The sequence below is a fragment of the Glarea lozoyensis genome (assembly GCF_000409485.1).
Source record: "Glarea lozoyensis ATCC 20868 chromosome Unknown GLAREA6, whole genome shotgun sequence".
NCBI lineage: Eukaryota > Fungi > Ascomycota > Leotiomycetes > Helotiales > Helotiaceae > Glarea > Glarea lozoyensis.
The window spans coordinates 399,279-422,145 of NW_007361001.1; the positions used below are offsets into that span (position 1 = coordinate 399,279).

The 22,867-nt window shown below is 46.0% G+C and overlaps 6 protein-coding genes across 6 annotated transcripts; 5 read left to right on the plus strand and 1 right to left on the minus strand.

The window, feature by feature from the left end:
- Positions 1-387: 387 nt before the first annotated feature.
- GLAREA_02430 (protein rds1) lies at positions 388-1,729 on the plus strand (the record flags this gene model as incomplete). Its single annotated transcript, XM_008087516.1, has 2 exons — positions 388-741; positions 794-1,729. The coding sequence occupies 2 exons, from the start codon at positions 388-390 to the stop codon at positions 1,727-1,729; spliced, it is 1,290 nt and encodes a 429-aa protein (XP_008085707.1).
- A 1,026-nt stretch (positions 1,730-2,755) lies between these two features.
- Positions 2,756-3,226, plus strand: GLAREA_02431 (uncharacterized protein; the record flags this gene model as incomplete). Its single annotated transcript, XM_008087517.1, has 1 exon — positions 2,756-3,226. One exon carries the CDS (start codon positions 2,756-2,758, stop codon positions 3,224-3,226), a length of 471 nt encoding a protein of 156 aa, XP_008085708.1.
- Positions 3,227-3,867: 641 nt separating this feature from the next.
- On the plus strand, positions 3,868-5,140 carry GLAREA_02432 (NAD(P)-binding Rossmann-fold containing protein; the record flags this gene model as incomplete). Its single annotated transcript, XM_008087518.1, has 5 exons — positions 3,868-3,965; positions 4,019-4,229; positions 4,276-4,769; positions 4,853-4,916; positions 5,015-5,140. 5 exons carry the CDS (start codon positions 3,868-3,870, stop codon positions 5,138-5,140), a joined length of 993 nt encoding a protein of 330 aa, XP_008085709.1.
- A 7,262-nt stretch (positions 5,141-12,402) lies between these two features.
- Positions 12,403-15,743, plus strand: GLAREA_02433 (Protein kinase-like (PK-like); the record flags this gene model as incomplete). Its single annotated transcript, XM_008087519.1, has 9 exons — positions 12,403-12,420; positions 12,483-13,122; positions 13,256-13,631; positions 13,679-13,981; positions 14,799-14,888; positions 14,939-15,110; positions 15,162-15,213; positions 15,273-15,487; positions 15,549-15,743. 9 exons carry the CDS (start codon positions 12,403-12,405, stop codon positions 15,741-15,743), a joined length of 2,061 nt encoding a protein of 686 aa, XP_008085710.1.
- A 1,081-nt stretch (positions 15,744-16,824) lies between these two features.
- GLAREA_02434 (Protein kinase-like (PK-like)) lies at positions 16,825-19,990 on the plus strand (the record flags this gene model as incomplete). Its single annotated transcript, XM_008087520.1, has 7 exons — positions 16,825-17,075; positions 17,130-17,631; positions 17,717-17,790; positions 17,853-18,025; positions 18,089-18,112; positions 18,727-19,226; positions 19,259-19,990. The coding sequence occupies 7 exons, from the start codon at positions 16,825-16,827 to the stop codon at positions 19,988-19,990; spliced, it is 2,256 nt and encodes a 751-aa protein (XP_008085711.1).
- Positions 19,991-20,061: 71 nt separating this feature from the next.
- Positions 20,062-22,026, minus strand: GLAREA_02435 (uncharacterized protein; the record flags this gene model as incomplete). Its single annotated transcript, XM_008087521.1, has 1 exon — positions 20,062-22,026. One exon carries the CDS (start codon positions 22,024-22,026, stop codon positions 20,062-20,064), a length of 1,965 nt encoding a protein of 654 aa, XP_008085712.1.
- Between the last annotated feature and the right edge of the window lie 841 nt (positions 22,027-22,867).

A 22,867-nucleotide genomic window follows, 5' to 3' on the forward strand; every position in this document is an offset into this window, starting at 1 on the left:
ACCAATCGCGGTCATTTCACCTGATGTCAATTCGACAAAACGGTCCAGCTCATGTCGCAAATCACAGTGGAACTAAGGCGCTTGCGGAAAACTCCCAGAAGCATGCTTAGTGTGTCAGGGGAGAAGGTCGGCATACTTCCAAATTTGTTCTTCTTGAAGGTCAACCGCCAAGCAGTATTTTCTCGAATGACATGTCTTTATATCGGCACATCAGTTGGGTAACATCGGAGGAAAAGAGGATGATGAACTCTAAAACCTGTCGCCGTGACGACACTGGAATTGAAGTTCAAAAGAGAACAAATAGAGCCAAATGCCTCTTTTTGTAATTTCACCATCCACATACAGACACCAGCTGGATACTTGGAATACTTGGAATACTTCGCCGACATGAAATCACTAGCGATATGCGCCGCTTGCGTTGGGGTTGTGGCTGCGATAGCGGATGGTCACGTTTCGGAAGCTGCTTATAGCGCGAGTCGATCCTGTTATGTGAGTAGTATGCTTAGTTCATACTCAAGCGCGATTGCTTCACAGACAGCGACTACTACTGGCGCACTCCAGACAGACATTCTTGCACCAAGTATCCCACATCTTCCACCGGGTCCAAGTGCGACAGCGTATCCTCGCGATGGTCTACTCCACGGAGCGCAACCAGCACCGTTCACCCCATCTGGTGGTCTGGGTACGAATGGCAGTGAGCCGCTTTATGTCCCAGAGACAGATTTCGATTTCCAATCGATAGTGAGTAACTGCCTTGAGCCATAGGGTTGTAACATGACTAACCCTTATCCAGTCGCTTGCGCTCTACCAAGAATACATAGAACTTGACCTTTTCCATTGGGTGTTGGAATACTTCAGCCCAGCAGAGTTTGAAGCTGCTGGAATCAGTCCCGAGGAACAATATTTGATCAAGTATATGGGAGACCAAGAAATTGGCCATGCAGAGTTGATGGCAAATATTCTTGGTCCTGCTGCGCCAAAACCATGCACCTACCGATATCCCTTCACTACAGTTGAAGGTTTCATCGAATACAGCATCAAGAACACTCGATATGGAGAATCAGGCGTTCTCGGATTCCTTGCACATCTCAATTCGCGACCATCTGCCGACTTGATCTCCCAAACCATTACAGTTGAATCGAGACAGCAAGCCATCTTCCGCCAATTCAAAGGACTTTTTCCTATGCCATTCTACTTTGTCCCTGGTGTTCCACAGTCATGGCAGTGGACATTACTCGCTCCAGATATCGTCAGCTGCCCTGCCAATCAAACGCGACTCATCTGGCAAAACTTCCCAGCTCTCCGAATATCGAACAACCCAGACAACACTCTCACCTGTGGATGCGACTGGCCTACCGTCAAACCAGCCATCACTCACAATATGAGCACCCCTCTGAGTGCGCCTGGAAGAGTCGTTGAATTCTCTTGGGATTTGCCCGGACAGCCCGTTGGTCCAAACCTTTCTTATGTGACAACGACCCAAGCAGGTCCGCCAAAATTCGTCGCCTGGGTTTCACAGTTGAATGTCACTTATTCACCTCTGACAGTCCTCAATGGTACGTCAGGGACCACGATACAACCCAATGGAACCACCTTGGGCGGTGCGCCTGCTATTAATGGTACCGTTTTTGTCGCCGTGACGGATACTGATTTGTTTGTCACGCCTTTCAACATCACGTTGATTAATCCTCATGTTGTTGCTGGGCCTGCTTTGTATCAATCTGGATAGATGGAGGATGAAATCCTTTCGAAGTTCAACCTTTGATGTGGTAATGCGTTGGATTTCGTTTGTTCATTGTAGCCGGTGTACATACCGATTCATTGGTTATTTAGAGGAGGGTGCAATGTGGGCGGTAAAATGGTTGAGGAAGTAATTGTAAATTGTTTTGGGTAGAGTGGTTATAGAGTAGTCTTAATATGATATATTGTACGAGAGCCTGAGTCTTTGGATGGGTGTATCACGTGGTTTAAATTGGACGAGGAACCAAACTTCTTTTCTTAAAGACTACGATTAAAATCACACATCGTGAAATTATTATCATCACAAGTTTTCTCTTTTACTGTAATCAAACAAGAACCCACGACCCGAAAGATCGGAAACCAAAAATGATATCACGGACATTTTACTCCGCCTATACCACTCACGTGCCGTCTGTGTACCTGCGAAAGCTGTAACATAGTACAAAAGCCGGACCTCAATCATATCAAATTCAACCTCGTGCCGTACCTTTCTTGCAAGGAGAATTGTTTAACTTCCTATTTGACCGGATAGGTATGTTGAAGGTCCGGACTCGTGAGGTCAGGTGGAATTTGTTAGGCGAGAAGGTGATATCATGGTGTAACGACGCGTCAGGAGGGAGACACGAGATCACGACATATACTTGGGATATTGGGAGGTGTGCTTTGACGGTGGTCTGGGTAGTATTGTGTGGTATGATCTGTGATTGGCTGGATGGGGTGTGATATCATTTGTTTGAGGTCGGTTTGAGGGGTGTGGTTGGTTGATATCATGGGATTTTATTGGTATGGGATGGAGGAGGTTGTTTGTGAGGAATAGAGATTATGGAATGAGGACTCGAACACCGCGGGGAAAGTGGACATGAAGTCATCTATCGAACAAGCAATTCATGAGTGCATACTTGTATTAAACATCCCCTCCTCAATCTCATTTCCTCATAACTACAACCTCAAAACAACAACAAAACACACCATCACAAAACCCAAAACACCAACAAGTGCATCCTATATCGTCAAAATGGCAACAAACGCAACCTCCGAATTCGACAAACAAAATACCGAAACAGACGATATCCCTCAAGGCGGCGACACAGTCGACAACTCCTACGCCACGTCCGGAAAGGAACCACTTCCGGTAGTCACGGACGAGACGCCTGTTGAGCAGCCGAATGATCTGAGGAATCCTGATTCGGATGCTGCGCTTGGTAAGCAATACTCCTCCTCTCAGAACCCCGATTTCTCGTTGGGAGATGGCTGGGAAATGGGTGATGTGGTGCCTGAGGAGACGGGTGGGTTTGGTGGCAAAGGGAGTATGCTGATGTTTTATGTAGAACAAGATGAAAAAGAAGCAATCGACACCTCGAATGTTTTGAAGGGTGATAGGACGAGACATGCGAAGCCGGTGGGGACGTATAGGGAGCCTGGGGATGAGGAGGGGTTGCCGAGGAGCGTGTTGAATGGGGAGGATGGTCATAGTGCTACGCGTTAGGGGTGGGGGATGGGGTCTGGGGGAGGGATTTGGGATTTGTAATATTAGTGTAGTTTTTTTGGAGGGTGGATAATTTTAATTTGAATCGGTTTGCAATGATCGAATGGGTTTCTGATGTTGAGGTGTCGTGAAGTGAGGAAAGTGTATTGAGAGAGGTGTTCCGGAGCAGAGCTCCGGTTTGTGAGGGCGGGTGTTATTTTGTTTCGTGTAATCAAATCATGCCAAAAGCTTCTATGAATATCTCAGCACCACAAAAGTAGCTCTCTCTGTTCCTTCAACATTACAACGACATGTATGCATACAAAATGCGTGTGTTCGATTGAGGTGAAGGTCCGGACGACGAGGGGGCTTTCTCGCTTAATCTCGCTTATGTAGTCTATTGCTGGGCAACAGGAACGTCAAGAATTGATCTTACATCACCTCACTCCCATCTCCAAATAAACATGACGCAACGTGATTTTGATTTGGGCATGATTGAATGGGATGAGATATCCTACTATTGTCAGATGAGGTCACCTTGTTTACATGATGGGTAATATCACTTGATTGAATACACCTTTGTTTTCATTTCATTTTCGACTTTGCAACTTAAATCGTTGAAACAATATATCTCACGAACATAAAATAAAAAGGGAGCAATCATGCAATCCGTACTTCATCCTATAATCGGTCCCAAGAAAGAGATCCACGACCTCGATGGGCGCGTCGCGGTTATCACTGGTGGTGCGATGGGAATTGGGTAAGATCCTCGTATGCGAGACTCGTCGAACGTGTAGCTCACATATTATGAAGTTACGAAATTGCTCGCGCCTTCGTCCAAAATAAATGCCGTGTAATAATGGTAAACCGAAAAGAAGAGCAGGGGTCCGAAGCAATCAAGAAGATCAAAGAAGAAGTAGGCGACCAGGCACAGATCGAATGGTTACCATGCGACATGGGATCATTGAAGGAAGTCAAGAAAGTATTCACAGATCTGAGAGAGAGGGAAAGTAGACTTGATCTTGTACGTACCACTTCCACAACCACTTCATCCTGCTAACACGACCAAGTTAATCCTCTCCGCCGGCATCAACGCAAACCAATTCGGCCTCGACGCCGACGGCATCGACCGCCACTTCGGCGTAAACTGGCTCGGCCAATTCTACGTCGTAAACCTACTCTACCCACTCCTCCGCAAGACCTCCAAACTCCCCGACACACCCGCTCCACGCATCGTCTTCGAGGCTTCCGAACAACATCGCGCCGCGCCCCCCGACGTGCATTTCGGCTCGCTAGAGGAGATTAACGATGAGAATATCGGCAGTCTCCGCGTTTATGGACGGACGAAATTGGCGATCATCCTGGGCGTGAAGTATGGCATTGTGGAGAAGGTGATTAAGAGGAATGGGGATAATATCTATGCGACGAGTGTCCATCCCGGCGCGGTTAATACGGCGATGCAGCAGCAGTGGAAAGATGCGTATCCGGGACTGCTTGGGAAGATGATTACTGGGGTTATGTTAGCGGCTGGGAGGGATGTTGAGCAGGGCTCTTACAGTGCTTTGTAAGTGCAGGATGTGTTTGAAAAAGATCATCTCTGGCGTCGAAAACTGGAAGAGTATTCCTGACTGACTGATTGCGAAATAGATACGCAGCCACCAGCCCCGAAATCGAAGAAAAAGGCTGGAACGGTTATTACTTCTCAGACCCCGTAAGCTCATCCATCCTCTCACCTCCTGTTTTGTCTACGTCGCACCTTCCCCTTTCCTTTCCGTTTGTCCTTTTTGTCAGAATCTAACACGTGAACAGGGCCAACCAGGAAAAGAAACCAGTCAGGCGTCAGACCCAAAGCTTGGCGCGGCGCTGTGGGATCTTAGTGAGAGGCTTATCAAAGATAAGGTTGGTGATGATGCGTTGGTTGATTGGAGTTCGTGAGGGGGTTTGAGTGGGGAAGGTGCGGGTTTGGGAATGGAGGCATGATGCGTGGTGCGGCAAGTGTCGTTTGTGAATGGAGGCATCATGCAAATTCCCCCTCTTTGGGATCTCAGATTTTGAAGATTTGAAATGGATCAATTCTATATTTTGGAATCTTCTGAAATATGGGGAATTTTCCAAGATAAATCTGTTTTATGGATTCAACTGAGCGTGCATTCAAATCCCGTTTGTTTATTTGTGCAAAGCTTTTTAGATTTTCTTTCAAAGTGAAGTTTGAAGCATGTTTCTGTTGTAGAAGAGGTCTTTTGAGGCCTTGTCAAGAGATGCAGCTTGGCGATTCAACTCATCGAGCGGGATGCGAAACTGCATCACCAGAATTTCGAACATCAGGCGTCTGTGCTCGAGCTTTTTGGTTGTTGCTGTGAGATCTGTGAATGTCATCGTTTTCAGGGTGTACCGTATAGTCTTCGGCGTATCAACCATGCTTCCTGGGGTATTATCACCGTTCTTGGGGTGTCGACCATCGTCCTTGTAGGGTTGTCAAAGTTTCTGGGGTGTTGTCTTTGGAGCGTCGACTATCTTCGGGGTTTTGTCGTTGTCTTCAGGGTGTCGAAGATCCTGCATAGGGTGTTGGCAAGGTGTTTGTCGTTGTCTTCGGGCTGTTGCTAATCGTGCATGGGGTGTTGTCGAACTGTTTGGGTGTTCTCTTAGGGTATCGTCGTTTCCTACGGGCTGTTGACATAGACTTTTAGGGTGTTGACCATCCTTCGTAGGCTGTTGACTATAGCCCAAAGTTATACACATACGCCGAAGTACCCCTTGCTCGAAATTTCAAGACCCTCGGGGTATCGACCGTTTCCATTTAGGGTGTCGACCATCGTTTTAGGGTGTCGACTGTTTGACTTTAGTGTGTTGTCATCCAGTTTAGGGTGTCGACCACACCCCAAATGCATACCCGCATGCCCGAAACACCCCCCCTCGAAGTCTCGCTTAGAGTTAAAATACCTTCAGGGTATTGTCGTCGTCTTCAGGGTGTCGACCTTTCCTCTTCAGCGTGTCGACCACCCCCATGGGGTATCGACCATCATCTTTCGGCTATTATCCACACGCCCAAGGCCGCATTCGTATATTATCGCACCTTCCTACAAACTTCCACGCGCCTTCGGGTGCCGACAATCGTTTTTGGGGTGTCGAACGTCCGTCTTTAGGGTATTGTCATCATCCTTAGGCTTTCGATCAAGTTTCTTAGGCTGTCAACGACACCCTAAATCCATTCTCGTATGCCGAAGCACCCCCCTCGAAGTCCCTTTTAAAATCAAAATACCTTCGGCGTATCGACCCTCGCTTCAGGGCTGTCAACTATACGTGTTTAGTGTGTTGCCATTGTCATTAGGGTATCGACCATACCCCACGGCTATGCTCACATGCGCGAAACACCCTATAACCTCCTGCCAACACTCTGTGTCACCTTTTGTCGGAAAATATTCTTGGGACCCCCCCCTCGTCGTACTCTCCCCTTATGTCTCCTTTTGTCGGAAATTATTTTTACCCCCCTACCTTCTTCCTCCCCACTACCGCTTCTTAAAGCCCTCCTCGAAGCTTTTAGGGTGTCGACACAAACTTTCGGGGTATCGACAACTACCGCTAGGCTATCGACTGCACCCTAAAGTTATGTTCGCATGCCCGTGTCACCCCATACATCCCCCCTACACCCTATAGCTGATTTTGTCGGAATTTCTTTTTTTCGAGACACCCCCCCCCCTTTCTTCCGCTTCGAAAACACATGACCCTCCCCCCTTTTCACTCCTTGACTTCGAATTACTTGAAAATTGAAAATATTCCCAGAACAACTTTCGGCGTAGAATCATGCGGTGAGTACGATAGGAACTTCAAAATGTACAAGATATGTGTATTATAGTTACGTGTTATTACTTGTGATTTCGATATTATTTCTGATTTCAATTAAACATTCTTAAATTTCCGACTGTTGCAAATATCTCCTATTTTTTTTTTGGTATTCGAAAATGTTTATATTTACTTTGTGAAATGCGTCCTACTTTGATAAAATAGAATTCGTAGTAGAGGAATGGAAAGGTTGGCGGGGAGAAGGGAGGGGGTGGGGTTTGAAAAAATATTTTCCGATAAAAGGGGGGGTAAGGGGGGTAAGGGGGGGTAAGGGGGGTGGGGGTATGACAAAGAGGAAGAAAGAAGAAGGGGGGGGGGGAGTCATAAAATAATTTCCGACAAAAGGAGACATAAGGGGGGAGTACGACCAGGAAAAATGAGAGGGGGGGGGTCCCCAAGAATATTTTCCGACAAAAGGAGATTGCGGGGCTAAGGATTACTAGCGGCTATCCTTCGTGCGAACTCGTTATACTTACGTACTCTCTAAAAATATTTTTTAGAATAGAAAAAGCTGTAAATGTATACTATTTAATGTTATTCCACGTGTCTGCGTATCTAGCATATATGTACATTTGGTTATTTGGGTAGAGTGTACTCGAGAAAGGTGCATTTAGCATCAGATGTAATGTCTGGGTGTAAATGCGTCCTGCTGTGCTTGCCGTCGAGAGAATCGGATGGGATCTATTTTGTCCGATGCGTCTATGAAGGGATTTGAGAATTTTACAATCTTGGGCATTTGCGTACGGCGGTGTGTTGAGAAATGATGCGTTTCTGAGGGCTTTTGCGAATTCATAGTATCTTGGATCATTTATGCGAGTACGTACTTTGCGGATGAATGCGTTTCGGAAGTTATGAGGAATTTGGCTCTCGCCCTGTTTTTTGCATAAGGAGGTGTGTTGAAGATAGATACGTTTCTGAAGGGTTGTGAGATTTCGTAGTTGTAAGACCGTTTGCACAATGATATTTTCAGGATCGATGTATTGTCAATACCTTTGAGGATGCGCGGATGTTGGCTTATTTATACAAGTCAGTTGGGGGAAAATACGATTACTTGGAATATAAGTGCGGAGTTTGGAGAGAGGTTGATGGAAAATTTATAAAGAGGGACAAAATGCGAAGTGTAGCTTGTTAGCGTGTAGATGGGGTGGCATTTGGAGTACAAACGCCTTTGAGTTGCCGAATGAAAATGCGGAATGCGTAGTTTTTTGCCGAGAGCATCCCGATAGAGATGCGAGATTTGTAACCTGTGTTCTTGGCTCTAGTGGAACGGCGGCGGCCTGACATAGCTATTTAGGCGATGTCATAATGTTTTCCTTTTTGGACTTAAGGTTGTATAGCCTTCGGGGCATCGAATGTTATGCGTAGGGTGTGTGACATCGTGTTCGGGGTAATGATTCTTGCGATCAGGGTAGTAGATTATACATTTAGGGTATCGGCCGTAATATGTAGTGTTTCGAACATTGAGCTTAGGGTGTTTCGGGGTAGTGACATGCGAATGTAGGGTGTTAAGCAAGACGTTAGGGTAGTGATTCTTGTAATTAGGGTTCGAAGATTCCATTCAGAGTATCGTCCAAATGATGTAGGGGCTTGAGCATCGTATTTGGAATGTTTTGGGGGCTTGATAGTCGAATTTAGGGTCTTGAAACTCGACTGTAGGGTGTTGGCCATTGTGTGTAGGGGGTGGATTTCTACGTTCAGAGTACTTTAGGGTAATGACATTCGAATTTAGCGTACCGAAAATTCAGCGTAGGCTTTTAACCGTCGCTTACAGGGTATTGTACTCCTAATTTGGGGTATTGAGCTCCGAAATTAGGGGTTCAACTCTTGTGTTTAGGGTGTCGGTCATCGCTCGCGGGGTGTTGCCGAGATCTCTAAGGGTGTCGCCTTCCTCTTTTAGGCTCTCGACCACTTGCGCTTAGGGTGTCACTTTCCCTTTATAGAGTATCGACACAGTTTTCAGGGTATTGACGATCGTCTTTAGTATGTCGATCATCGACTTTAGTGTGTCGGGCATTGCTCTTAGGGTGTCGGCAATTAAATTCAGTGTGTCGACCACAGCCTACAGAGTGTCGAACACTGCCTATAGAATAACGAGCATTACTATAGAGTATTGGACATTGCTTACAGGGTATCGACCATCGCCTTTCGGGTGTCAACATTACTTTTAGTGTATCGACGACAGCCTACAGAGTGTCGACCACAGCTTACAGAGTGTCGACCACAGCCTACAGAGTATCGAACATTGCCCTACAGTGCCGAACATCGCCATAGAGTGTTAAATACTCTCTACAGAAATTCGAATACTGCTTACAGGGTACTGTCAACATCCTACAGCCCTGCTCGCATGCTCGCAGTACCCCGTCGTCCCTTCCACAAAGCCCTACATCGTCGACTCCCTTCTGCACTATTGTCACCTTTGTGACTTTCCCACTACACAACCCTATATTACGACTCTTTAGGGTGTTAAGCATTGCTCACAGAGTGTCGACTATTATATTAGGGTATTGGTCATAGCCTAAAGCGATGCGCGCATGCCCGACACACCCCCTCAAGACCCCGGAACCACAGGCCACATGGCTACGAAAAACGAGTACCCCCCACGACTAAGCTAACAATGTGCACCCGTGAACAGCCAAACCTGAAGTACAAAGGGGGGGTCTTTTGATTCTACCACACAAATCATTTGTCGGAAAATATTTCCTAGTCACTCAGCGGTTACATCCGACAAGTGTAGTTGATAGGGGTCGCTGGGTATATGAGAAGAGAGAGTAGAAAGGACTCTTGAAAGGAACGATGCGGTTACATTCATTTCGACAACCACATTCGTTTCCACAACCACGGCTCTTCAGCGGCCACATTCTCTTTACAACCACTGCTCTTTAGCAGCTTACATTCTTTCGACTTCGGTAAGAGCGACGGCTCCCTTCAGTTGATACCTTCTTTTTCCACGGTTACTGCTTTCCAGCAACCAACTTTCATTTCCTTCTACTGCCTAGCAGTCGCCTTTCTTTTACTCTCCTCTTCTTCTTTCGGATTGTCGAATTCGGTACACGCGATCAGCTTCCAGCGATCAATACCTTCGACAATCACTGCTCTTCAGCAACCAACCTTCTTTCCAGCTTCCGAATCCCCAGATTCGGTCAAGCGATCGGCTTCATCCGATCACCACATAACATCACCGCTTTTCAGCGACCTCATTTCTTCCACTGCGAGCTGCCCCAACAGTTCGCCCCAGCCAGTCGACTGCCTTCGACTTACCCTCTTTCCTACCATTACTGCTTTTCAGCAACCAACCATCTTTCCCTTCCACTGACGAGTGGTTTTGACGGATGGTTACTTTCTTTTCGGTCTGGATTTCTGACTCTGGTAAGCCCAATTTGATGTTTTCATTTGTTTACTTCCCCGTCCGAGCCAGTGCTCATCTCCTATTTACTCTGCTCCAACAACTGGGGAGAAGGCTGCTGGCTCTCTGTCCTTTGGTTCGAGCAACTGGGGAGAAGGCTGTCTGCTCTCTGTCCTTTAAGAAGTAGAGATTGGTCTTTTTGATCGACAACTTTTCCTTTTGTCATTTATCAAAAAAGAAAGTCCCAAAATCTTAGCATAAGCTAATGGGTATTTATTGCAGATTTCAGTTTCCGGATTTCCAGATTCAGCCTTCTTTCAAGCCGCCGGCTTCCTCCGGTTACATTCTTTCGACTCCACCTTCCTTTCACTCGATCCTCTGCGGATTTCGGACACATATGATAGTTCCTAAGACAAGAGACTCGGTTTCAGCTAAGGTAGGAAGACACGTCGGTGCTTCCTACCGAGCGTACACTAGGTTGAGGAGTTCTAGATCCACGAGGATCTAGGCTCTGCTAAGGTCGAGCTACGTGAGCGATCACGTAGCGGAACTGCAACGTCGTAGCTCTGTTTGCGAAAGCACTTTGCTATGGCGCTCGCCTCAGTCAATGCGCAGTCTGTTTAGCGGTACCTCACTCTGACTTCACGTGGAGTGGGCTATGCGGCTTTGCTGAGTATCTCTTGGGGTTCTATCGTGTCCGATTTATCGATGTCCTGCTGGCAGGACCTCTCGGCGCAGAGGGTTATTTGGAAGGTGGAGTCACAAAAAACTCCAAAAGCAAACAAATGATGGGCGGTGTTAGGAAGGGGTGTCGGCCTGGGCTAGTTGGTCGGTCTTTCAGGTTTGGGGACTTGTTAGATTCGAGCGGACTGGCTTAGGTCTCCGGTGATGGATGTTGGGCTTGGAGTTGGGGTTTCGGGCTTGGGCTGTGGGCTTTGAGCTTCGGCTTTGGGCTTGGCTTAGGTTCTGGAGCTCTGGCTTTGGGCTGTTGGGTTTTGGAGCTTTGGAGCCTCGCGGCTTTGAGCTTTAGAGCCTTGGAGCTTGGATGGGGTGCGATGGAGGGGAGGATGGGAGATGGGGATGGGGCGGGGATGCCCAACAGCGGTTTCTTTTGTTTAGCCTTTATTGGCACAGCGTTTCTTTTGTCATCGCCTTTATTGGCATAGCGTTTGTTTTACGCCTTCGGGCACAGCGTATATATTTATTAGCTTTTAGATAGGCCTTCGGGCACAGCGACAGCCTTTCGGCTCTAAATTCAGCGTATTACATTCGTTAATATAACCTCTCTTATAACAATAACAGTGAAATTAACCTCGATATTACTACCGACATTAACACTGACACTAGTATCGACATCGATATAGACATTTTTACCGACATTACAAAATTCCATATTACCTCTCTTCCCTCCTATGTTTCTATTCGTAATTCTTTTCGCTCGGTAATAGTCTATAGATTAATTAAAAAAAACCTTTATATTCTTATTTACTACTAACTATCTATAGAATTTTACTATTACTAACTTTCGAGATAATAGGATATAGAAGAGACTAGGTAGCATGTTACGTAACTTTCTAAACGAACCCCCCCTAAAATACGCGAAAGAGATGGCTTAGGTAAGCTCCTAATTCTGCCTCTAATTCAGCTTCTGTTAAGTGTTAGAATATATTCTTTCTCTAAACAATAACTAGTATTAATATTAAAAATTCACTAGAAGACAGATAAGGTAGACTGCGATATAAATCTATCGTGAATCTTTTAACTCCTTAGGGCATTTAACATTTATTTCTTGTACAATTCATTTTATACTTACTATTAGTTCTATCGCGACGAGCGAATTTACAAACTAAGTTACAATCGCCCTTAATTCATTGTTTTAGAAGGTAGTTTGACTTCGAGCTTATCGGATGCCTATTTAAACCTCGGGCATTTTTATTTCGCAGACAGAGTACATCTTTTAAAACCCCTAACTAAACAGATTTACTACTAACAAGTACATTCTACACCTATATACATGGCGCATACAATGAACGTAAGCACACATAACTACTACGTTATTTTAAAAATACGAAGCTAACAAAGGACTCCTTCTAGTTACCAGCGGTTTGCGATTCTAGGGAGTGGGAAGTAGTTGCTGACCCTTACGACTTTACAGCATTTGTCGATTCGGATTCCGATCATGAGTTTACTCCTAAGTCGGATATCTCTAAAACCTTAAGCGCATCGACCTCAACGTTAGTGGTATCGTCGCATATCGTTCAGTCCGCAGTTACAGAGACCGAAATCTTCAAGACCCCTTTCAAAAGGCTTTCGACGCCTGCAACACTGTTACAGGGTACTGAGCCTACAGTTACAGACACCCGCGAGAGCTCTTCGAACGTGACATCAGATGAACCTTGCCTAAAAGATGCTGAAAACAAGACACCATCCAAGAATACACAGGCTAATTCTAGTCAATCATCCACCGAGCAACCTTACATCGCGCAATACAGAGTCGCAGAGACAATCCAAGTGCCTTCTGAGGTTGATTGCACATCTGAGACTGTGGCATTCAAGGCATGCTCTCAATCAGTTCAGCTTGCCGACATCAAGAATTCCGCCGGATTATCGAAAGTGGTTCTGTCTCACGACCAAGGAAAATTCGAGAATCTGAAAGCACAAAACCGCTCAGGGCATCCTCCGGGGCTAATCACTCTGCTAAGTCTGCACCGGCGGACTGTAAGAGTACATCCAAGTACGTTAGACCTACAGTCAGTGAGGAACCTCTTGAATTCTCGAAGGTCGTAAAGCCGAAACGTATGGATGGACACGAGAGGCACTCAAAGGCTGCCAATCCCAGAATTGTGGAAACTAAGGACGCTTTCAAGACTGTGCGACCTACAAGCCTCCGGAAAAATCCAAAATCATCCAAAGCTGCACAGGTTGCAGCAGCACATACGAAGGACTTAGATACCAGAAGCTATTCGTCGTCGAATTCTCCATCGGAAAAACCATCGGTCTCTACTCAAAATCGACAGACGGATTCAAGGCATCTGCACCAAATTGGGCTCCCCAGTTTATTCAAGGACTTTTTACTAAGAGTACTGCCACCAAAACAGGAGGCTCACACGCAAAGATGCAGCCTACAGAAAGTTCACTCGAGTGCTACAGCTTAGTCCTCCAAAATGGGTTGACATTGGAACAATATCGAGAGCTTACAGTGCCGTTTCTTAAGAGCTGCAACAGATTCGTCTTTACTCTCAAGTAAGTCATGTTTCTACTTTTAAAGATCTTTTCAATAACTTTGACAGTACCAACGATCCCGTCGGCGTCGAATTCCAGAAACAGCTTCTCATCTACCGCCACTCAGCATTACGCCAGGCCGCTATTCAGGATCTCACTATCATCTTTGGAAAGTCGCAAAAGGATTATAGTCTCTTCTTAGAGCGGTTCATCAATGGAAATTTCCCTCTCACTTCGATTATGATTCGTTGGCTTCCGCGGGCTGCAGAGACGAGCCAGGAAGAGGCGTGGTTAACGTATTTTGTGACGAAAAGACTTGAGAAGAGAGAGAGTATCAAGAGCCAACGCGAGAAGCTAGATTGGAGATATGTGTATATGAATTCTCAGCATTTGTGGAAGGGAAGGAAATTTGGGGAATGATGAAGGAAGTGGATGGGATGGGTCAAAGTATTGAAGGAACATGACCGGGAGGTTGGGTAGTATGTATTGGCATTTCTATGTCTTGGCAACGGGCGGAATCAGTGTAGAGTGGCAGGTTGTTGAGACGTAAGGCTGCTACGGTAGAGACTAAATTAATGCACCTTCATTCGCGTCTCTACGACAATGATTGCACTGGGTTTTCTTTGTCTATCCTGTCTTCCAACGGATATTCATCTCGAAACCGCTTTCAAAATCTCGTGGGTTACTGTTATAGTGTCGCTCCCAAACCACTTTTGACATCGCACAGAAAAGGCTAGCTCACGGCTTCTGAATGGCACTTATGTTTCGCACTCGACTGTAGAGAAAAATACCTTCCCCTGGTATGAATAGAAATCTAAAGGGCATTTAACTCTCAGTGCTTTGAAGTCACTCTTTCGTAGCTCTACCTTTTCAAGGTGCCACTGTCGTCTCGAACCAGCAATCTCGTGCCTCCCAGCCATCCCATTTTGCGCAGCTCAACCCCCCGTAGTATTGAGCCCCAACTTTAAGTACTTTGGCTACTGGTGCGTAGTTGACGTACTTCGTGACTCATGTTGTGCGCTTTTGAGTCATCTACATTGGGCTTGCAGTTATACATCTTATTTGTCTTAAAGGAAACCGTAGTAAGATAAGAATAGATGCTGCCCTCAATAGCCGAGGAGACTTTACCTTAAAGACTTCATTCGTAAAACTTCCTTGCCGAAAATAACACGAACACGAAGAAATAAGTTCCATTCTTAAAGTTGGCCAGCGCGTCCAAGGAAAATTGGGCACTCACATTATCTGGAAGCAACTTTATAAGGATGTCTGGACGGCTACGTATGATTCATTGCCACCAAGTATTTCGGCGATTTTCTGACTGAGAATAGGAGCTTGCATCTTGGTAAGGTAGTCATCAAGACCGCACCAAAACATCGTTTAAGCAACGAACGTGATATTCTCAAGCGTTTTCAGAGCCAGCAGGAGTTCCGCCAGTTGATGGACGAGACGAATGACCCGCCATCTCTTGTATTGCAACGCTTTGATGACAATCTACTGAATGTGTAAAATTCACGAAAACTTCAAAATTCGGAAGTCAAGTTCATTGTAAAGCGAGTCCTTGAAGCGTTGCAAGGGTTACACGACAAAGGCTACGTACATACCGGTAAATCAGTTCCTTACACGTTTTGATCTCGGAGGTTAGCAATATTGACTTGTCCATAGACATCAAGCCCGATAATATTCTCATCAATTGTTACAGTGCCTCTCATCGCATCAAAGATGTGGTATTAGCAGATTATGGCGATGCGTGCTTACTGAACGACCTCAAACCAGAGGGGAATGAGCACATAATCGGAGCTCATATGTTTAGGAGCCCTGAAGCTATGCTGAACATGCGATGGGGAACTGCCACTGACATATGGTCTTTTGGCGCAACCGTGAGTTACCCATCACAATACCCGCTCATCATAAGTCAAACTCCCACTGACTCTGTCGCAGCTCATAAGTCTCATCTGGGGCAATGGATGGCACATCTTCAAACCCGACCCGAAGGATGCAAAACCAGACGACCCCACCTATCCCAACCATGTCTTCGTGAAACAGATTGCGTATTTTGGACCTTTTCCACTTAGCTACTTTGATATTTTGCCAGAAGATGACGAGAGATGGGAGATGGTAGGTGATTCGACTTAATATATCGTAGATAACAAGAAGTGGAAACCCTTTGCTCTGGCAGAGGACAAAGAACTTAGTGTGGAAGATAGGGCGTTCATTTGTAGGATTATGAAATTGGATCCCAGAGATAGACCGACTGCCAGGAAACTCTTGCAGGATCCTTGGCTCAGGGATGTTTAGTTTGCTTACAAGACATTCGCTGCCAGCGGGGTGAGAATCGCGGTTGATTTATAGATACATTTGGTTTGATTAATTTTGATTGAGTACTTGAAAGTTGTCGCCTATGCTTTATCTGTTAGAGCCAAATAGAAGCTTATCAATACAAATAGAATTTTTTTTAAGAAGTGCTGCAGATTTGCAATATCGGCATTGAATGGCACTGGTGCGGTAATAATCTACCGAATCAGCCGTACGTTACAGTTGTGTAACCTTAATGGCAGCCCCATCAGATTTTCCAAATATTGTTGAAGGGAGGGGCAAGAGTCTGCGAAATTGAAATAACAAAGTTCTAGATATAATTAACGTTTGGGTTCTCGTTTCCAGGTTGTTAGAGGCTCTTTACATCCGAGATCCGAAACTGCTCTCTGGATCCGAGCACAGGGTGAAAAGGGGGGATAATGCCAAGCCGCTTATAGCGGGGAAGTGGATCTAGCGCCGGTTGTTCCCGCGTCGCCACAAAAGATGCTTGGTTGTCGAGAACTTCATCGACACGTAAAGGACCTCGCGATACTACACGAGACATATCTTCCCACTTCCCTTCCAAACGCAATGAACAAAGGCAATGGCTCGAGGAGATTAGGGCAGTCGAGGTTTGGAGTGTTCCGCGGTTGTAATACGGCCGGCATATGAGCCGGAAGATCTTGCTTGCTTACGCCACTTCCGCAGCCAATATGCTGACAGCTCTTGCACCTCGTCTAATTCATTTAATATATGAGTATATTCGAGTTTAGAGCATGCTACAGTAAGAGCCCTGACGGCATATAGGATGGAGTGTGGGGCCATGCATAAGCACTAATGGGATGAAAAATATATCCCAGAGCCACGACCCTTTGGAAAGTGTCAACTCCATCGTTTTAGCGTTGGCCATTCTTCATTCAATATGCTTTGGAAATACCTGGCTCTCTCTCTCCTGGCGGAGCATGGCTACAGTCAATCAGCCGCGGCGCCTATGTTGCGCTTCACTTGTTCTCAGCTCGTTGTTGACCGTTTAGATCCTCTTGTTAATCCAGGCGTCGTGCCTTCCCCGCATCTCCATCAGATAGTTGGGGGAAATTCTTTCAATGCCTCGATGTATCACCCAGAGCACGACCTTCCCACTCAATCTACATGCACCACATGCACGTTCTCAGAGTATGACTCCTTCTTGTGTTCTAGCCGAGGACAGAAACTTACTCAAATTGACAGGGATTTCTCAAATTACTGGACCGCTGTACTATACTTTCGGGCACGGAACGGAACGTTCAAGCGCGTACCTCAAATCACGAGCGAAGGTCTGGGCGGGAGAGGCGGTATCACAGTCTATTACATCCCAGCGATGAACAATAGAACATCGGTGACAGCTTTCAAGCCAGGCTTCCGGATGCTTGTTGGAGACGCAAACTTGAAATCACCGGGGACGGCTCATAAAGTTTGCCATCGATGTATGCCAAAATCGGGGGATAATAGCAATATCAACTGTGGTCCACCAGACGACCAAACTCTTCCAACAGGATTCTGTGTCGGCGGCATACGATCCGTCATTACATTTCCCACATGTTGGGATGGAAAGAATTTGGACAGCCCGAATCACCAAAGTCATGTCGCGTATGGAATTGGGTCGAAGACTAACGACGTGGGACCGACCGGCGACTGTCCAAGTACTCATCCTGTAGTATTACCGCAGGTTATGTACGAGGTGATGTGGGATGTGAGTAGACATTTCGTTTTCTGGTTTGCATCATCTTTACTTGGGCTTCTCATAAGTTTCATCGCTAACTGTGGGTGTCTCGTAGACCCGAGGTTTCAACGACAAGGACTTGTGGCCGGTGGATAGCTCACAACCCTTCGTGTGGAGTACTGGCGACACGTGAGTGCTTTTCATCTTAATATATATCGTGTTTGACATGCGGGGCTGACAGGACTCTGCAGGAATGGTTACTCGCAGCATGGTGACTACGTCTTCGGTTGGGAAGGCGATTCTCTCCAGCGTTCCATGGATGCGAGATGTAACGGCGATACCTGCTCCGTTCTCAAGACTCAGAGTAACGAAGAAGCGATGAAATGCAATGTGCCGAAGGTTGTTGATGATGATATCGATGGATGTAAGTTTCTTTAGTCACATTATCGCAAACACCTGTCCGCATTCTGATCACTGACTTCTAAAGGGGTTGAAACACTTCCGGGAGAACGTATGCTCTTTTGAACGCAGTCGTCGGATAGATGTTTTCGAGGTCGTAGCGATTTAGAAGTTCAAATTACTGAAGAATCAGGTCACTTGTGTCATCATTTGGCAGGCACATGTGACTGGGCTAAGAGATTTCTGTAGCTGTTCAATAGAAATTTCTACTAAGGACTTGTTCACCGTTCAACTTTCAACGTCTAGTGCCCAGGTAATCAAATATGGAAATAATATTGACGGGAGTTGACTGTTCATATAAATTCTTAGGCTGGGAGCCGAATATCTTTCGGGAATGTCTACACTGGTTGGACTTCGGTCTTTAGGTACTTTCTCTCGTTGGACATTCGTTGTGGCAGACTTTTCAATCGAATACCCCCTGTCGGACTCCGGTAGCTGATAGGGCTACAGCAAACCAACAATTCGTTGTCATGTGGTTATTTCCTAGCCTCCTAGATTGATTTTGCTCCGAGACTTTACAACTTCATCTGCGCCCCACGCGAACAGAGTTTCTTCGCAAGCTTGCATCCATCTAGGTTATTCAGTTGCGCGAGCCAATTCCACTATATATCATGAGTAAAAACCAAATATCCGCGTTGAATTTATTGTACTGACTTCTCGGCACAGCACCTACGCATAACTTCACGGGCTTTCGGTGTACTTATTACACCGATCTTTCTCCTGGCCCTCTTAAAAAGCGAGCCGATTTGTTTCTTTCCGTGGTCAACTGGGATCACCTCTGTGTTTATGCCTCAGCTCAAAGAAACGGAATTAATTGCGTTTTGCTACCCAACATAGGTCTTGGATATAATCACATGGTTCGAATTTTAGAATTTACAGATGCAGTTCGATGGATTGCCAGACTTCGACTTCCTTCTCTGACTCGTTCAGACAGCGATGATGCGACAGAGTCTATGATTTCTGAGTATATTACGACGTCTTTAGTTGAATCCACCACAATGATTCCAGTTCCGCGAATCCATGCCGTGGAGTCTGAATTCCATCCTTTGATAAACGCCCGATTCATGCTGATGGACTGCTTGGAAGGAAACGTTGGAATGGATCTGGGTATGCAAGTTCCATCAGAGCATAAAGCATCGTTCTTTGCGGAGATGGCGCGTATACATGTAAGAAAATCATCCTTCTAACAAAGACCGAGATAACTACTGACTGTGAGGTTTTCGCACGGATAGAACTCTCAAAAACTCGCTTGCCAATGATAGGCACCATTAATGGCAAGAACTCAGATGGAACTTTCATCCAAGGTCCAATGCGAGGCATCGGCGGCCCTTTTCGCACAGCTGGAGAATATTTCCACGCCTGGGCTGAAAACGCAAAGTTTGGAATGGATAAAAATCTCATGCATGACTCGTGCGGCTCGTACGCCGACGAAATCATTCCATCAATCAACAGTTTCCTAGATGATTTCCGGAAGCTAGCCGAAAAGCTATCAATCTGTAATGAAGGTCCATTCCCTCTCTGCCATGGAGACTTCGGGCACAACAACATCATCGTAGACGACAACTATAAAGTTCTTGGTGTTATCGACTGGGAAAGCGCGTTTGCTGCGCCGTGGGAAGTGTTTGCGTCGTTTCCACTCACATTGTCGGCGACACCGCCCAAGATGGATGCGCCGTGGAATTATGATGATGATGGGAATCCTGCTGATGAGGAGTTACGTCAAAAATGTGGTGATCGGGAGGTTTACATTGCAGCGGTTGCGAAAGTTGAGGCAGAAGAGGGAATGATGGGGGAGCTGTTGATATCGAAGTCACTGCGAGACGAGAGGAGACAGCATTTGATTGATGCGATGAGACTGTTTGAAAACGGAAAACCGGGGTGGTATGGGAAGTTGATTGATGAGTTTTGGAAAGGGGACGAGAAAACATAAGAGTCAGTCGACTTCACTATAATTTGAACTTTTGGCATGGTGGAAAATATATAGGGTTCGTCGTACTCTACTCAAGCCATGTAGAGCGTATCCGACGTGATACTCTCCAAACACTCAGTCAAAGGCTCCGCATCATAACAACTCGCCAGCATAAGACTCCTCACATAAGCTCTCAAAGCTGCTTTGAGGATGTCTGAATGCTTAGCCGAAATCTTTCCCAAAGCACCCAACTGAAGATTGTCTCCATATAAAACTTCCATATCCAGCTCGAAAGTCTGTGTAGTCCCAAATGTACTTGGGATTACCATAGTGCCAGCGCGTAAGTCGAGCTCAATCCGAACTTGAGAGGAATGGGTCATATGTCGAGCAGATTGATAAACTAGCTCGGTGAATTCTTTGTTCGTCAACATTAAAATGCCCACCATTTGTTGGACCTCGGGTCGGTCGTGCTGTAGTGGTTTGAGAAATTCATCGAGATCAAACAAAACCTCCAGCAATGAACGTCTTGTAGGTGTAGAGATTGCTCGACGAATGACTGGCTCAGCTACAGCTAAAAAGCCTTGTTCATCCCTGGAGCTCATGTCCAAGGCCGACACCCCCTCTTTGAGTCGAATCAGGAACGGACGTGTACGCTCCGAAATGGAGCAGAGCAATTCCAACACTTTCGCCCATTCGTCGTGGTTACCTAAGCCTGGGATTAAATATCCTTCTTGGTGCCAAATAATCTCAAGTAACCCTTTCGCTATCATCTGAGCATCTGCTCGTTTGATGAAGTGCACAACACAAGGTCCCATGTATTTTGGCAGACTTCTTTTCAGACGAAGCCAAGGTTCTGAAGCCGGTATGTAACTTTGATCGTCCAGGTCACGGAGCTCAGATCGTGTCTTTGCATCTAGTGTCATCTCGTAGAGGGCAAGACATTTCGTATTCTCTTGTCTAGGAAGACCCTTGAGAATTTCAGCTTCAGTCACAGTAATTGCCAATAATTCGTACGCGACGACGTTGACCTCTGGCTCGTTACTATTGGATTTGAATCGAAGCACCGATCCTAGTCTTGCTCTTCTTTTAGGAGCCTCAACATCGAAAGCATCACGTACCCTGGTTCTCTCTGAGTGCCGCCTCACTCTGAACCCTCTTGCAACCCGATCACTATCAGAATCTGTACTATTCTCGCTCCGATTGTCGTCATCGGATAAAGGATCAAGTACGTTCACGAAACAGTCTTTATTGAACGGTAAGAAACCGAGGCACAGCATACCAATAGTTTCAAGGCCAAGAGAGTCCGGTGCAATTTGAAGAGGTTCAAGGAGTGACTCCCCAACAAAGGCTACCGACCATGAAGATTTGACGATATCCCCTGCAACAGGTTCGTGCTCAGGGCTCTTGAAATACAGAGACCCAGTCAGACCATGAATTACTCGTTCTTGACGAACAGCTACACCAGCAGGGAGTCGTCCCTGTCCGTTCAGTACGGAAATTTCAATCTCGTTAGTCGAAAGTCTCCTCGATACCCGTCGATCCCACGTTCGGACTCCGCTTCCTCTGACCTTGCGTCGTCTGTCTGGTTCATCAGAGAAGCGACCCATGAGCGCGAAAATCGCCAAAAATGTTTTGCTAACAGGAAGATAGGCAGCCGCGTTGCTGACGGTTATATTACTATCTGTTTCGAACTTGACACCATAGCCACCAAGAAAAGCACCGAATTCCACCCAAGACGCAGTAGAATCCGGAGCTTTAGCACCAACGATTGACATTCTATTCGTGTCGAAACTCTTCCACTCGTCAGTCTTGAATGTCCTCGCAACATGAATCCGAGGTGCCCGGACTCTCTGCATCAATCGCACGCCAGGCCAAACCGGAATTCCCTTGGAAACATAGCCATAGTTGTGTAGGCCAATTGCAACAATCGCTTTTTGTCTCTCAGTTCTGGATGCGCGCCAAATCAAAATCGGCCCCACGATACCGAGCAGTGCAATCAGTGCAAGCCCAGCTGCTACCCAGGTACCGATCACACCTGCAACGTCGAGACCTCCCATCGGTGTGATATCCGACTGTTGTCACTTCAAATGTTCAACTGCAGGCTCGAAATTGATGGGATTTTGGAGGGTAATTTGAATTTTCATGGTCACAGCCTTGCTTATATATGAGTGTGGTCACTCTTTCTAGGACCCTGGGAGGAGCTGAAGACGAGTGTATGCATGGCGTTTGAGGCTTACGGTAGAATGCAGTGTCACGTGCTAGTTCTCCTTCTACCTCCCTTCATATTTTTGAAAATATCTCGAAACTCTATGGTCCTAGAGTTGTTGGAATAGTCCAATAAATGAATTGAGTGTTCCCCAACTGTTTCTGAGATGTGTTTGAATATCTTTTGAACTGTCGAGTGAGTGAACCTTGAGAGGGGGTCCATTCGCTAAACCCCTCGCTTAATATATCCAGAATCACCTGGGCAGAATCGTGATCTGATATGCTAGACGCTAGCACAAAGGGGCGGCATTCAGAAGATATAGCGGGATGATTTGGATGCTTGTTTCTATCTGCTCAATTGACCTAACAGCGGTGAACTGAAAAGTATCGATTCATTCATTAAAGGATACTTCAATTTAGTGAATTAAGTCACTGGCCCCCCAAAATGAACAAGTGAATTAAGGTGATCTTTAAGTTACATCCACTATAATATGTTCACCAAGTCGACGTTACACATAGTCTATTTCAATCTTGTTTTCACCATGAATACACGGTATAGACTAGCGGCGCTAGCTTGAAGTGTTGTTGCCTACAAATATCGCGTCTCCCACCTTCAAATCTGATTTTTAACACGTTGATAACACAAGTCGATTTTTAACTACCGCGACTTTATATTCCCCCACTTCTCTCAGC